The 17,500-nt window shown below is 34.1% G+C and overlaps 2 protein-coding genes across 2 annotated transcripts in view; both read right to left on the minus strand.

Moving 5' to 3' along the window:
• The window catches only part of LOC114333350 (uncharacterized), a 941,557-nt gene that overhangs the window by 590,753 nt on the left and 333,304 nt on the right, over positions 1-17,500 (minus strand). The window lies entirely within an intron of this gene.
• Positions 1,287-3,721, minus strand: LOC126879968 (uncharacterized). Its single transcript, XM_050643393.1, has 2 exons — positions 3,285-3,721; positions 1,287-2,286 (listed from the first exon to the last, which is right to left on the minus strand). The coding sequence occupies exons 1-2, from the start codon at positions 3,446-3,448 to the stop codon at positions 1,413-1,415; spliced, it is 1,038 nt and encodes a 345-aa protein (XP_050499350.1). The 5' UTR covers positions 3,449-3,721; the 3' UTR covers positions 1,287-1,412.

Here is a 17,500-nt window from a genome sequence, read left to right on the forward strand (position 1 = left end):
GAAAAGGATATATATACCCCAAATTTTAAGTTATTTTTCGAGAAAAGTAAAATGTGTTTGCATTCCTATAAAATATGGTTTCTCATTTTGAAATTATTGCTTGGATATTGGGATTTTGATTAATAGAAAACTCTGTTTCTTTATCATTTATTTGTCAGTGAACATGTTTTTCCTAACGAAAGTTTATTGTAATTGTTGGAATTCCTTAAATTACTAATTTAACCTAAAAACGTTGATCGGAATAACCGAAAAGTAAAAATAATTTTTATAATGACCCTCTTTCCTGCTACTACTTATAAATATTATAATGTCATAACTTTAGTCCACTATTACATTAGTGAAAACTACTCTTCACTAATAAGAGGAAGCTTATTGGACTGAGTGAGCTAAAATTTATCGAGAGAAACTAGAAAGAACCAATGGGTAAAATATCTAGGAGTTACCCTCTATTCCAAACTCATTTGGAACGTTTATATTAAAACCAACCATCAAGAATTAGATATAACCAACAAGAACACGTACTCTTTTGGAACTGCAGACGAGTTTCAGGTGAAATCTGAGTCAATTTGAAACTCAGGAACTATTTCTAGAACTTTTTAGTTGTCAGAAGGGGGCATTTTTATTTAAGTATTTACATTTTGCAGAAATACATAAAAATTCCTGTTTTCACATCCGGCTCGAAGAACCAATGAAAATAATCGGTGATGTTTTATACATCGATGTTTTCTATCTTCTTCTTGTGCCACTCCTATCGGAGATCAGAAATAATCAAGACTACCCTGACCTTGTTTACAGCTGACCTAAAAGTTCATTAGTGGTGCAGCCAAACCACTCTCAAATTCCGCAACCATGACAAAAAAAGGTCATAGTAATTTAAAAAAATTTAAGGGATGGTACGGGGGCTGAGAGGGTGCTTTTCCCAGCAAGCTTAAAGGCTCCCCCAAACCAACGCGGATAATTCGCAGTACCTGCGGAATTCCGTACCGCATACGATTCGCATTGAATTGTTTCCACTGTGGTAAGTATACAAGTTCAGACAAGTACGATTTTCGTCGTTCGGGCATGCGTTTTGTCTGCGTATTTATTCGTCCGGAATCTTAGTTCGCACTCGACAGCGATTTTATCAGTTTCGCAGTGGTTTCGCATGTGAAAAAATTGAAAATGGAGAGAATTATTGAGTTGGTTCGAAAGTATCCTATTCTCTATGACCTTTCTCATGAAGATTATAAAAATGTAAGGAAAAAGGACAAGATTTGGACTAGAATAGGAGAAGAAATAGGCGAAAATGGTGAGTAGTTTTACGATTTGTATTGGTTTATTTTTCTACATCTAAGACTAAAGAAAAGCAGAGGCCTAAACAATACTATATTTACTGCAAGAAGAGTCCATTATTTTCATCGTGAACAATCTATTCATAGTCCTGAATTAAAATACGTGGCAAATTTTTCTCGAACAGAAAATGCCAGTCTTGCAGCTCTCCTTGGGTCATTGTCCAAATTTTGAAATGCTCCAAGTTCAGGCTCTGGTGGATCTAAAAGTTCTATGAATCTATCATCACATTTTTTTGTCCTTAGAAAATTATGCAAAATACATGCAGTTTTCACAATGAGAATACTAGTATCAATTTTTGTTTCCATTGGTCTGTAGAATATACGCCATTTTTGTGCCAATATTCCGAAAGCGTTTTCTACTACTCTTCTCGCTTTACAGAGCCTCACATTATAATTTTCCTTGAAAATATCTGTTCTGCTTTGACTGTATGGAAAGGGCCTCAACAAGTATGGTTTTAGTGCAAAGGCTTCATCTCCAATTAAGACATGGGGGGAAAGTTCATTCTGGCCTGGGAGATTTTTCGGCTCAGGTACACCCATCTGATTTGTTTCAAATCTTCTTCCCATGTTGGAAGCTTCGAATATTCCACCGTCGCTGTTTTTACCAAAACCGCCAATATCAACTGAAATGAATCTATAATCTGGGCCAACAATAGCCATTAATACTGTAAAAAACTTATTCAAATAACACCAATAATTAGATCCTGTTTTGTCTGGACACTTGATAGTAACATACTTGCCATCGATGCTACCAATACAATTTGGGAATCGCCAGGTATTTCTAAAACCTTCTTCAGATTTTTTCCATATTTCTGTAGTTGGTTCGGGCAAGTAAATATGTTGCAAATTTCTACATAAAGCTTCACAAACTTCTACAACTATGGCACTTACAGTCGAAAACCCGACTCTAAAACTATGGCCTATTGTATAAAATGTATCTCCGGTAGCCAGATACCTAAAAAAGAGTATTTTGTTTCAGGGGATGAGATTAAAAAAAAATGGAGGAATCTGCGCGATACGTACGCTAAGTACATAAGAACTAATAAAACTAGAACTGGACAAGTGGCAAGCGATAAAAAAAAATGGATATGGGCAGATCATATGGAATCGTTCAAACCGTTCCTAAATTTTGCTAAGACTGCATCCAATGTCACAGATGTTGATACACAAGAATCTGAAGCATTCCCAAATATAGAATCACCCGAAAATATATTAACGGATGAAAATTCCGCAGTACAGAAACCAACGTGTAGTAAAAATCTACTAACAACTCAGACAGATGATTCCCAGAATAAGATTCAACCCTCCTCATCGAAACCTACTCGAAATGAAGCTCCTAGGGTTACTCTTTCAAATGAAACTCCTTCTACAGGCAGAACAAACAGAAAACGCAATTCTGAGCCATCCACATCTGTGAAAGATATGATCAGTTATTTTGAGAGCAAAAAGAGAGTAGTGCATGATGCTACCGATCAACTGTTTTTGGCTCATGCTTCTACGGTAAAATATTTCTCTCCTAGAAGGCAAATTGAAACAAAAATGAAGATTGCGCAAGTTATCATGGAGCAGGAGTTGCTTCAATTGGAGGAAAGTTCTTTGAATAGCCATCAATCTAGAGCTGAAAGTACAGACACCTATCAAAACCCCTCTTCCGTCGGAAGTATTTCGGTTGTATCCCTACCTTCACCAAATGACACTGCATTACCTAAACAATCGAATACTTCTGGGTTCTATGAAGTGAATTGTGAAAATAATTATATTACACTACACAACTTGGCGCAGAGTTGCAACCAAGCAGCTTCTCATAATCCATCAGTTTCCAACTATGTCAATTCCTTTGACCCTTACAATACATAAAGTATATTTTAGAGTTATTTTGATCCTTATTCTCTTTTACTGTAGTAAATTAATGATATAAATAATGCCTGCAGTTTTTTTTTTTCATTTTCTTACCTTAATGTTATGGCCAACCGTTCTTCGGGAGAAATAGCTTGTCGGTAATTCGTGTCTGATTTTCTAATATCATTTTCTACAAGGTGCAACAGTTCATCGAAACAATCTATTGTCATTCTAAAATAAATGTAGCATCTTTTATCGTCTTTTCGTAATTGAGGCATCAGCGTGTGATATTCCCCACATTTCAGTCTTTCTAGATTGATCTCATGAACCCATTTTCTTCTTTTCCTAAGATTAAATTCATAATATAGTCCATATTGTTGTTTTAGGATAACTATAGATAATAATTTTACCTTGAATTGTCGTCCTCCATTGCTAACATTACAAGAGCTTCTTCTTCATCTGATGATGTATACATTTTTGTGAAGAATTGAGATCACTGAGTAGTATTCTTTGTTTTTCGTTGTCACCAACTCTTCTCAATACTAGACACATACGAGAATGACGCGAATATATTCGCTTCAATATGAAGTTCTTTACGAATTCCGTCAGGAATTCGACTGCGAATTTTCCGTCACGAATCCGCTGCGAATAATTCGCGTTGGTTTGGGGGAGCCTTTAATATGGCATAATGTCTCCCCCTTCTATTATTATTTAACGTATTTTGGCGCTTTTCCTAAAAATCAGTGGTGGTTCAAAAGTTATTTAAGGTGGATAGTTTTATCTGAAGAGCACTAGTATATCTTTCGAAATATACTCTGCTATTAATAATCCGTAGAAAAACAATTACTAATATCCAACACTTTTTTTGACTTGCCTAAGCGACGACTTTACACCTGGAAATCTCCTATGGACACTTGTGGAAGAATAGTAAGAAATCAAATTGATTATATCTGTATATCAAAAAGATATAGAAATGCTATCTTACCCTCCAAAACATATCCAGGAGCGGATGTACCCTCCAACCACAACTTACTAGCAGCTAAATTATTACTTGAATTTAAAAAGATTAAAAACCCAAAATACCTCCTAGGATCAGCAAAGATAAAGTTTCAAATGCAGAAGTGAAAGAAATAGTAACCGATAAATTAGAAGATCAGTTTCAGAAATTGGGAAATAAAAATTCAGAAGAACAATTATGGGAGTCATGCAAAGAAATATTGGAAAAAGTCCAAGAAGACCATCTAATGGAAAATCAGCGTAGGAATAAGTAACAGTGGATGACAGAAAATATATTGAATTTAATGGATGCCAGAAGAAAATATAAGAATGCTAATCTGACAGAATACAAAAAGATAAACAGTATAATTCGAAGAAAAATAAGATCAGCTAAATCAGAGTGACGTAAACAACAATGTAAAGAAATTGAAAACTACGAGCGTATCTATGACGCATTCAATATGCACAAAAAACTGAAAGAAGTTGTAGGATTGAATAAAAAATGTAATCCTCCGCTTCTTCTTCTTCATGTGCCATCTCCTCTAAGAAGGTTGGCAACCATCACGGCAATTCGCACTTTCGATACCGCTGCTCTAAAGAGATCAGCAGAAGTGCAATTAAACCAAGCTCTCAAATTGTTTAACCAGGAGATGCGTCTTCTTCCGCGACTCCTTCTAACCTGTATTCTTCCTTGCATTATCAATTGTAACAAGTTATAACGCTCGCCCCTCATAACATGTCCCAGATATTGCAGTTTTCTGACTTTTATTGTATTTAAAACCTCTTTATCTTTTCCCATTCTTCTCAACACCTCGATATTCGTGACTCTATCCACCCAACTTATTCTTAATATTCTTCTGTAGGCCCATAACTCGAAGGCTTCTAATCTGTCCGAAACATCCTTCTTTAATGTCCAAGCCTCCAACCCATAGAATAATACGGAGAACACGTAGCATCTCAGAAGTCTTATCTTTAAAGAAATTGTAATGTCCCTGCTACAGAGTACTTTTTTTAGTTTGTTGAAAGCATTTCTTGCCTGTCCTATTCTTGCTTTAATCTCTTCTGTGTACTCATTAGTTTCATTAATTATTGTACCCAAATATTTATATTTTTCAACCTTTTTAATTTGTTCTCCATGTATTGTTATGCTTTCTTGGCGCTGTTGAACTTTTGTGATTACCATAAATTGTGTCTTTTTTGTGTTTAGGGACAGTCCGTTTTCTTGGCTGACTTCTACCACTCTGTCAACCATTTGTTGTAAATCCTCAAGACATTCGGCTAATAAAATAGTGTCGTCGGCAAACCGTATATTATTGATTGGTCGACCATTTACTTTTATTCCCGTGGTTAGGTCTTCTAGTGCTTCCTGGATTATTTCCTCTGAATACAAATTGAACAAAGTAGGAGACAGGACACAGCCCTGTCTGACGCCCCTCTCAATACGTATTTCATTTGAAAAGGCGTTGTTCTCTTTTACCACAGCGATCTGATTATAATAGATAGCACTAATGATCCTGATGTCCCTCATATCTAAGTTTTTCTTTTCAAGTAATTCGATAAGGCGGTTATGTCTGACCTTATCGAAGGCTTTGTTGTAATCCAAGAAACACATATATACTGGCTGATTAACATCCATGCACCTTTGCACAAGTACATTTACAGCGAACAGGGCTTCCCTCGTTCCCATTGCATTTCTAAATCCAAATTGCGTGTCGCTTATGTCCTGGTCAAGTTTGTTATGTATTCTCCGGTGTATAATTTTTAAAAATATTTTGAGTGTATGACTCATTAAACTTATTATCCGGTGGTCTTGGCATTCTTTTGCATTTGGTTTTTTTGGCAGTGTTATGAACGTTGACAGCAGCCAATCTCTGGGAATGATTCCTGTACTGTATATTGTATTAAATAAGTCGACCAATATTCCAATTTGCTGGTCCTCTATTAACCGTATTATGTCTACAGGTATTTGGTCAGGACCTGTTGCCTTGTTGTTCCTTGTTCGCTTTATCGCCTCTAGTACCTCATCTTCTGTTATGTCTGGGCCGTTGTCGAACTTTTCCTGCTCTAGTACTATTTCAGTCCGTTCGTCTTTAAATAGCTCTTGAATATATTCCTGCCATCTTTTAAGCCTTTCACCGACGTCTATAATTATTTTTCCGTTTTTATCCAGCAGTATGTTTGATTTTTTCTTAATATTAGTGCCTGCTATTTCACTAATTTTCTTATGAAGGTTTAAGTTATCATGTTTCTCTACCAACTGTTCAATCTCTGCGCATCTGTCACTATACCATCTTTCCTTTGCCTCTCTGATCTTTCTCCTTATTTCTGTGTGTATAATATTATACATGTTTTTGTCTTTGGTTTTATAAGATCGCCTTGCTTCCATGAGATCTAGAATCTCCTCGGTCATCCATTCATTTTTATTCTTAATTAGTTTAGGTGTAAGTGTTGTCTCACATGTGCGGATAAGAGCATCTTTTAACATGTGCCATTTCCTGTTCGCATCTTCAGTAGGAATAATTTCTATTTTGGTGAGCTCTTCTTTAATTTTTAGTGTGACTTGCTCTTTTGTTGATGGATCTCTCAAACGAGATACTTGTATCGTCTCTACTTTAGTTTTAACCACAGGCTTCTTTAGATTAATTCTAAACCTTCCTACAACTGGGTTGTGATCTGATCTCACATCAGCTCCAGGGTATGATTTTACTGATTTTATGGAATTTCGGTATCGTTTGCAGATGAGAAGCTAGTCAATTTGGTTTCTGATGACGTTATGTTGGTTGTCTGCTGGTGATTTCCATGTATAGAGTCTCCTGGTCGGCAGATCATAATAAGTATTCGTGACAATAAAATCGGTCTCTTGGCAGAATTGAGCCAATCTTTCTCCTCTCTCGTTACGAGTGCCCAGTCCAAAGTTTCCAATAAAATCACCTTGACTTCCTCTACCGATTTTTGCATTTAGATCTCCCATTACTATTGTAACGTCTCTAGACTTGGTTACTTCTAAAGCTTGTTGTAATTCGTTATAAAACTGTTCGAGCTCTTCATCCGATTTATCTGCTGTGGGAGCATATACTTGAATTATATTGACTCTAGACTGGGCTGTTTTGAGTGTTACCATCATAACTCTATCCGAGATGGGTAAGAAGCCAGTTACAAATTTCTGGGTGGTTTTATCAACTAATATCGCTACCCCGTTCCAGTGATTTGGGTCATTGTCATTACCAGAGTAGTATATCTTTGTTTGGCCTACTAATATGTCACCTGAATTGGGCCATCTGGTCTCACTTAATCCTAATATTTTTATGTTAAGTCTTTCCATTTCCTGAATGACATTATGGACTTTACCTGCTTGGTATATTGACTTAACATTCCACGTGCCTACCTTCATGCACTTTTTGTCGATTTTAGTCTTCTTTTTGGACGATGTGTTACTGATGGGTATTTCACAGGGATTTCGTTTGATATCGACCTGAGAGGCCCTGTGGTCTATCTGTGATTTGCCTCCCCTGCCCGATCTTGGTCTCCGATATCCATGATCAGTAACAGAGTTACTTTTTTGTACAGCCATGACAATTGTACTAGGGATATCCGTATATGATCTTTAATGTAGTGGTTTCCCCTTGCCTTCTACATCCTTATGCCGTTGACCGTTTTTTTTTTTTTTTGTTCATCCGCCTTCGAGGCCGATTTCTCAACCCCAGGACAAAAGAGTGCCCTACCACTTACTAACTCATCCGCCCGAAGCCGTTGGTCGGTAAGTGGGAGATTGCTTATACCGGCAATCACTCGGTGAAATTATCGCCATATCTGGCTACCCTCACTTAGTTTAGCCTGCAGACCAATGCAGTTGCCCGGGGTGTGGCACGTGGAGCCATAAGTGAGAGTTAGTTGTCTTATGAGGACCAGTTATCAAGAACCATCTCCCGTCTATGACGCTTGATGTGGTCGTTCCGATAAAAGGTGCTACCTCTATAACACAACCCTACAACCCCAATCCTCCGCTAATCGAAGATAAAAAAGGAAAAATTATAATCGATATCGAAGGTCAACTAATACGATGGACAGAATATATAAAGGAATTATTCGATGATGAAAGAAGCGAATTAGAAACGCTAGATGACATGAGCGGTCCTCCAATAACTAGGGAAGAAGTGCAATACGCTACAAAGAACGCAAAAAACTGCAAGGCGATCGGACCAGATGGGATTTACGTAGAAATACTAAAGCTTTTAGGTACCGAGGGCATTAAGATACTTACGAAATTATTCAACTTAATCTACGAAAGAGGAAAAATTCCTAAATATTGGCTTAAATCCTCATTTGTTGTACTACCAAAAAAACACAGAGCCACAAAATGCAGCGACTATCGCAACATCAGCCTAATGAGTCATGTATTGAAAACTTTTCTCAGAATAATTCATCAAAGAACATATAGAAAAATTGAGGAAAGAATCTCAATTACTCAATTCGGTTTTCGCTGTGGCCTTGGAACGCGTGATGCACTATTCACAACCCAAGTTTTAATTCAAAGATGCAAAGATGTAAATCATGACGTTTTCATGTGCGCGATTGATTTTGAAAAGGCCTTTGATAAAGTTCGCGATGAAAAAATGCTACATATTCTCAAAACTACTGGTCTGGACGGTAGGGACATTAGAATAATCGCAAATTTGTATTGGGGCCAGGCTGCATGTGTTAGAGTTGGGAATCAGTGCTCTGAAGAAGTAAAAATCAAGCGTGGAGTTCGACAAGGCTGTATATTGTCACCAATGTTGTTTGATCTTTACGCTGAAAAAATCTTAAATGAAGTGTTGGAAAACGCAAAAGAGGGAATACCCATTAATGGTATGCTTATGAACAATATCAGATACGCAGATGACACCTTGTTACTGACAGGATCAATTGAACATCTTCAAGCGTTATTGAACCGAATGGTGGCATTCTGCGCGATATATGGACTCAAACTCAACGCAAGAAAAACAAAGTTTATGGTTATTAGTAAACAGGCAGCCGTAAATAATAATAACTATAACGTAACAATCGGTAATGACTCAATTGAACGAGTAAGTAATATTATATATCTGGGTACTCATATTAATGAAAGCTGGAACCCAATACAGAAATAAAAAGTAGAATTGCCAAAGCAAGAACAAGTAATATGAAATTTAAGAAAATCCTGTGCAGTCATGATCTAAATCTGGAACTTCGCATAAGAATGGTTCGATGTTATATATTCCCAGTACTACTTTACGGGGTTGAAGCATGGACCCTGACAGAATCGCTTTTAAAAAACCTGGAAGCATTTGAGATGTGGGTCTACCGCCGTATTCTGAAGATCAGTTGGGTAGAAAGAGTCACAAACGAAAGTGTTTTGCAACGTTTGTACGAACCCTAGTACAGAAATAAAAAGTAGAATTGCCAAAGCAAGAACAAGTTATATGAAATTTAAGGAAATCCTGTGCAGTCATGATCTAAATCTGGAACTTCGCATAAGAATGGTTCGATGTTATATATTCCCAGTACTACTTTACGGGGTTGAAGCATGGACCCTGACAGAATCGCTCTTAAAAAACCTGGAAGCATTTGAGATGTCTACCGCCGTATTCTGAAGATCAGTTGGGTAGAAAGAGTCACAAACGAAAGTGTTTTGCAACGTTTGGATAAAAGTTGCGAAGTAGTGAACACGGTTAAAAGGCGCAAATTGGAATACTTTGGTCATACAATGCGTCATCCAGAAAAATATGACATACTTCACCTTGTCATGCAAGGTAAAATAATGGGAAAAAGAAGTGTGGGCCGCCGTACAACTTCTTGGCTTAGAAACCTACGCCAATGGTTTGGGAAAACTAGCACTGAACTATTTCGTGCGGCTGTAAATAAGACAAAGATCGTTAATATGCTGGGCAACATGAGAGCCAACGACCGACAAACGGTCTCGGCACCTTAAGAAGAAGAATTAATAATCCCATCCAACGCCTTGACAATGGCTACCAATTCAACTCTGAATATTGAGCAATCTAATTTTAATTTGTACTGAAAACAATCCTGAATATTGTCTATAAGTTTCATTTTATCTTATGCGAAATGTCCGATCGATGAGTATGTATTTGATGAACAACAAATCGACGACAGTAATCCGAGATGACGTCACGTAGCCAACATCCATCAAAAGCCACAGACACATTTTCCAGATTGAGTAGAGTAGAAATCAAACGAAATTCTGCGGAATTGGTAGAAGGAAGTCGCGGTTGGCCAGGACAATAAGATTAGTGTCCGTCTTCCAATTTCAAGAGCTTCTTCGGAAACTTATAAATGAAGTTGTGATGTAACTTGCGAAATGACTGCCGCACATCACTGATTAATTTATCATGGGATCTTTCAAGATGCAGTGGTGGTTCTAGTTAATACTAAGATCGATATTATTTTATAACGAGCGGATAAATATAGTCTGGTGATATTTCATACAATTTTAACTTTTATTTAATCTATATAATCTGTATCACATTTTATATGTCTCCGGTAAAATTCTCTTAGTCAGCTTTATGATTTCGCTTAGCAACATTTGCCAATGTAAATAAACAGATGAATTTTGTTTATTCTCGTCGAAGATTTTGAGACGCAGTCTTTAATTAATAAAGTGTTTCTCGTTCGAATATTTGTAAGACGGTAATATGACCCATATGGGCACCAATGAAGAATATAAAATTATTAATTGCATGTCAAAAAATGCACAATAAGCATCTCTTAAAATCTACTAAATTTCATTTGCATATCTCAACTGGTTTTAAAGCAATAAATAAATCGTCAGTTTGTAGGAAAAAAATTCAATATCCCGTGTCGCTAATCTTGGAAACGAAGCATTTGCGGATATATTATGTTTATAAAACTAACGGATATTATTTTTTATGTAGAATTACCCTTTAAAATTTGTCGCAATTATTTAGAAACATCCATACGAAGAACATGGCTAGTTGTTAAAGTAGCTAACTTTTTTATTATCCAACATAAGCAAATAAATCAGAAAACAGAATGCTAAAAAAACCTGAGGCTATAGTTGGGTTTTTTTACAGTATTTTATAAATGCTAGAATATTCCACAGAGTGTTGCGAACTTTGAGAAATAGTCTAGAGAAATAAGATTATTCTCGTGACCCATCCCCCTCCAGGCCGAAACCAAATTTTTTGAGTAGTATGTACATCTATATTAATAACCTATATGTTTCCTGCAGCCGATTTTGATGATATACATAGTTATAAACAAATGAAGATCAAAAAACGGTAAATTTTCGTTTTTTTCGTCTATAACCAAAAAGTTAAGCATTTTAAACAAATTTGAGAGAAAGAACCTCATAATTCGTCTAAAAAATTTCAATATGACGTTCGCTGAATATGTCCATCCTTATTGGTTGCTTAGAAAATTGCAAAATAAATCATACAATGATTAATTATTTATATGGGAAATAAGCCACAATTAAAATGAAAAAAATAATTTTATTAACGTTTCGACGCCCAAATCGGGTGCCGTTGTCAAAATACAAAATATTACTAAAATAAACTAAAGTGTTGTTGCTAAGCAAAAAAAATTCTTCTAATAATTTATTTAATCTCACTCATTTATATTGGCAATTCAGACATATATTATACATTTTAAAGTAGAAGACTTTAAAATGATATTGCCAATATTTATGAGTTGCGTTCCTGGGACGACTTACTGAAAGATAGTTCATTCGATTACATGAAATTAACCCCAACTCAAGAATATCCGTCATAAAAAATTATAGCATGTGATATGTCTTTAAAAAGACAACCAAATGCAACGACAGTAAAATTCTCGCGTTAGAGACTTCATAGTAAATCACAAGGGAAAACCAGGAAAAACCCTGTGATACTATCCCGACATCGTAAGTATTTGGTCTTACATTAATTTACTCTCAAAAAATAATACCAAATTCTGACATGTAACATGTTTAAATTATAAATATTATTAATAATACTAGATATATAAGTAATACTAAAATATAAAATATGTACTAGCTCGATATTATTGACTTACTAATCTTGGTATTTTCTTTCTATTGACTTCCTCTTTCAGTATGGGTAACCACATCCTACTGCATTCTACCGAGGAATTTGCGACACAATTGGTTTCATTTAGCATAATTAGAGCCGCTTCTTTGATTTTTCTCTTTTTACTATCTGATTCTTTCAGGACTATACTTGAATCTCTCCACTGAACTCTATGTTCATTATCCCATGCGTGTTGACATATTTGAGATTTCTCAAATTCTCTATTTTTAATATAAGATTGATGTTCACTTATTCTAACGTCTAATGGTCTTGATGTCTCACCTAAATAAAATTGTTCGCATTCACAAGGTATTTTATAAATGCAATTTTTTGTTCTTTCTTGATCATTGTTAGGTTTAGTTTTAGATAGAATAGATCTCAATGTGTTTGTTGTTTTGAATGTTGTTGAAATGTTGAATTTATTTCCTATTGTTTTAAGTTTCTCGGATAGTCCTTTTATATATGGTATTGATATTTTCCTCGTATTATTTCTGGTGAATGTTGTAGGATCCCGTTCTAAGTTGTTCTGTTCCATTCGATCCAATCTTGACAATTCCTTATTTATAAACGATAAAGGATAATCATTTTTTAATAAAACAGATGTTAACAATTGTTTTTCTGCTAAAAAGGAATTTTCGTTAGAACAAGTAATTTTGGCTCTATCATATAAGGATTTAATGATTCCCTTTTTAATTTTTTTTGCTTAGCAACAACACTTTAGTTTATTTTAGTAATATTTTGTATTTTGACAACGGCACCCGATTTGGGCGTCGAAACGTTAATCAAATTATTTTTTTCATTTTAATTGTGGCTTATTTCCCATATAAATAATTAATCATAAAAATGCCACAAGGAAATAGCTTCAGAACAACATAAATCATACATTTTGAGTTTTTATAAATATTCATAACTTATGTAAAAACTAACTTAGAACCTTCTTATTACACGAATTGCTGAGACTTCTGGTGCTTAAATTATATTTTAAATTTCAAAGCAATTGGTCAAAAAGTTTAAAAGTTATTTAATTTGTTTATCCGGAATTCATTTTTTTTTGCAACACTACAAGTCAGAAAATTATGAGGTTACAGTAAGACTTCTGACAGTTTGTGGAAGAAGAACACTTATACTATTGACTTAATTAAAAAAAATGACAAAAAGTAATTTTAAACAGTGTAAAATTATTTTGCAAAAATACCTCGATTCTTTGCTTACTTATAAACAATTAGAATAACTTTTTAATCGTTACCCGTAGAAAAATTATTTTTTCATATTTGGAAAGACTGAATTTTTATACACATTTAGAAAGAAAAACAATTGTCCTAGGACACTTAGGGACGAAGTTAGCCCCCCCCCCCTTTTTTTTAATTCAAATGTTTTTGCAAAATAATTTTGCAGTATTTAGAATTATTTTTTGTCATTTTTTTAATTAAATTAATAGTATAAATCTTCTTCTTTCATAAACTATGCAAAGTATTACTCTAACTTCATCATTTTCTGACTTATAGCGTTGCAAATAAAATTAATTTGGGATAATCAAATTAAATACCTTTTAAACTATTTGACCAATTGATTTGAAATTTAGGGTATGATTTAAGCACCAGAAGTATCAGCATTCCGTGTAATAAGAACGTTCTAAGTTAATTTTTACATAAATTATGAATATTTGTAAAAACTCAAAATTTTTTATTTATTTTGCAATTTTCTAAGCAAAAAATAAGGATAGACATATTCAGCGAACGCCATATTGAAGTTATTTATACGGTTTATGAGTTTCTCACTCTCAAATTTGTTTAAAATACTTAACTTTTTGGTTATAGACGAAAAAAGCGAAAATTTACCGTTTTTTGATCTTCATTTGTTTATAACTATGTATATCATCAAAATCGGCTGCAGGAAACATATAGGTTATTAATATAGATGTCAATACTACTCAAAAAATTTGGTTTCGGCCTGGAGGGGGTTGTCTCACGAACAGGATATTTTTTTCCTTATTTCTCTTAACTAAAAAAAACACAGTTTGATTTGTACACCCAGTATACCTACAATGACAATTTAACTGTCTAGCAACAATATTATTACAGCGATATATTTTAAAGAATAAGGCTATAACATATTAAAAAAATTACTTAAATCGGACAACATGTTTAATAAATTCGAGACATCAAAAATGACCCATTTTGTGGGTGGCCCGTTTTCTCTGACGTATATAATAGATTTCACTATATAAATCCCATTAAAACTTTCTTAGCTTAAAAAACATACAATTGTTAAATTAAAGTGATAGTATCTTATCCACAATAATTATTTTATTTTTTAATGTATGGAACATCTTTTTAATTATTTTAATTCAGTTATGATTATTACTTGCAAGATTGCTTGCACAATGATTGATAATAAATAATATGAATTGATTTACAATTTTATAGTAGATGTACTATATTTTTTTTAATTAGAAAATACAGACTCATCCACGTTTATTGGAGGTGGCTATAAAATTAAGTTTATAAAATATACCTGCCGGGTAAGGAGACATAGACGTACTTAACGGAAATAAGGGCAGACAGGCCAAACAGACAGATTATCGGAGACAGCAGAAACCAAAAATATCAAACTAAACGCTAAGACATAATGAGTAAGAAGCTATGTAATAGAAGCGAGATATGGAAGAGAGGAGATAAACCTGTGTAAAAAAGAATAAAAATAGAATGGAATCAATATGTAGAAAGAATAATAGAAAACAGACCAGTCAGAATAGCAGCCTAGTAACAGATCGCCAATTAGAAGAAGAGCAATAGGACGCCCGAGGAATAGGTGGTCCGACATTAGGTTATTCTAAAGATGAAGGTAATTAGACATGAGCCTATCAATAAAGCAGGAAGAACAAGAATTCATTGGTCATTTGGATAAAATTGTAGTACATAATATTACAAAAACCACTAGGTTATGTAATTATTTATAGGTATAAAATAAATTAATTTGTATATATAATAAATGATGGTTTTGCTTGTTTTCGATTCAGAGGGTTGCACACCCGCTGGGCAGGCTGTTTCTACCACTGCAGGCGTCATCAGCAGCATTCGTTAGCGTGCACTCCTCTGAATCGAAAAACAGTTGGACCATCAATTTAAAGGGAATCTGAAAGATAATTCAAAATCCCCATTAGGACGCGATACAGCGACATCTCTTAACAAATTGAAGAATCTCAGGTGCAGAATCCACCAAAAATGGTAAATAGTTATTTAAACCTGAGACTATTCGTTTTGAAACCAGAAAGAACTTTCAAAACGAATAGTCTCAGGTTTAAATAACTATTTACCATTTTTGGTGGATTCTGCATCTGAGACTCTTCAATTGTTAAATTAATTTGAATCATAATTAATATTTTAATATTAATATTGATATAGATACATTTAGGATTATTTCATTCATCGGAGATTCTGACCAATAGAAAGCTACATAAATCTGAATTAAATCGATAATTTTTGATATTCTCCCGTCGTTAAGTATATTACGTCAGATGCCCTTCGTTGCTACGAAAAAATACATTCAGTGACTTTAATGACAATTAATGTTTTAAAAATTATAAAAGTGATTACTTTCAATCGTCAAATATTTATAAAAACTGTGTGTTTAATGGTACTTACATAAATAAATTACAATAAAATTTTGGTTTTGAACAGTTTTATTCATGAAATAATCGCAACAAATTGCACTCGACCTCTGAAATTAATATAGAATTTTTGCTCTCGTGACACTTTGAAATAATTTCACTCGCCTTCGGCTGGTGAAATTAAAACTCTCAAAGTGTCACTCGGGAAAAATTCAATAATTTCAGAGCTCTTGTGCAATTACTATTGATAATTAATTTTAATAATTTTATATACATAAAATAAAACGATACAGTTTAAAATTTATAGATACTTTATGTTTTTATTATACCTACTATAAAATGTAAACTAATATTCATTCAATTTTCTTTTTCATTATTATTTAATCAATATCGTAAAAATAAATTGTCCATAAATTATACCGCTATTGTTTAAATATTTAAAGTGATTAAACATTAATTATTATAAATAATCCATTACAATCATTATGTAACGTTTTAAACGTTAAAAATGTTTGTTATTTTTATTCAAATAATTATTTCATTCCCATTTTGGTTGATTTTATCCATTTGTCACCAACTTACTGTTTTATTTTACTTTTTTTCTTCTAAAAATAGTTGGCGCTCAATTATATCAGCTGAATATTCTGTTTAGTCTTTATGGCACTGTAACCGGTAGTTCTTTTTGGACAACAGGCTTACTAAAACACAGGTTCAAAATAAATACATAAATATATTATGGATATTTATATACAGAGTAAAACTAAAATAATAAAATTAAATAATATTCTGTCTTCGCTCCGCCCCCGAAAAAGCTTCCTTGGCAGACGTCTGTAAAAGAAAACTAAATTGTCATTATTATCAAAAACGTAATAATAATATTAGTAAAATACAGGAAGCAATTACGCCATACGGAACCAATATATACATAAATCTCAAAGTCACATAGACTTGCAGCCTTATTACACCTCAGTCCAGTGTAATCACACATAGTCTCTCAATCAAAACATCGACACACAGCTACTCATACAACAGATCAGGATCGGAGATGGCAGCAACCGCCCACTACGGTTACGCTGTTACTGGTGAATCATGTCTTCAATACAGAGTTACTTCCCTCATGCTGGTTCTGGTCAGCAGAACTGGGTTGAGTTCTTTTTCAGTTCATGGTACTGATCGGAACTGCCTTTATCATCCTCGGCTCTCTGCTGTCGACCTGCTGAACGCCGGGCGGAAGGCATATCGTTACAGCGCATGTAGTTAATTCTATTTCGTATTTTACTCCCACAGATACTTGATGAAAACATGGCTTTACGCTTGGAAAAAAACGAGAAATTAAATTTTAAATGTCCGACAAATAGTAGAAAAAGCATATGCATTTAGCGTTAAAAAATATTTATGCTTTGGCGACTCCATTAAGGCTTTGGTTGCGTGAATTGCGTGTTTGTAGCATAAAAGATTAAATTGTTGTAAAAATATTTTCCATTGCGAACATACACCAAGCATCAAAATTAAGGAACCCTTAAAAATGCGACATTTTTTATGTCTCGTATTTCCTAAACCTGTTGTCCGATTTTAGTGATTTTTTTAGTATATTATAGCTTTATTCTTCAAGAATATCATTGTAATAATATTGTTGAAATTAAAACTCAATTGCT

This window comes from Diabrotica virgifera, chromosome 2, assembly GCF_917563875.1.
Source record: "Diabrotica virgifera virgifera chromosome 2, PGI_DIABVI_V3a".
Taxonomy (NCBI): Eukaryota; Metazoa; Arthropoda; class Insecta; order Coleoptera; family Chrysomelidae; genus Diabrotica; species Diabrotica virgifera.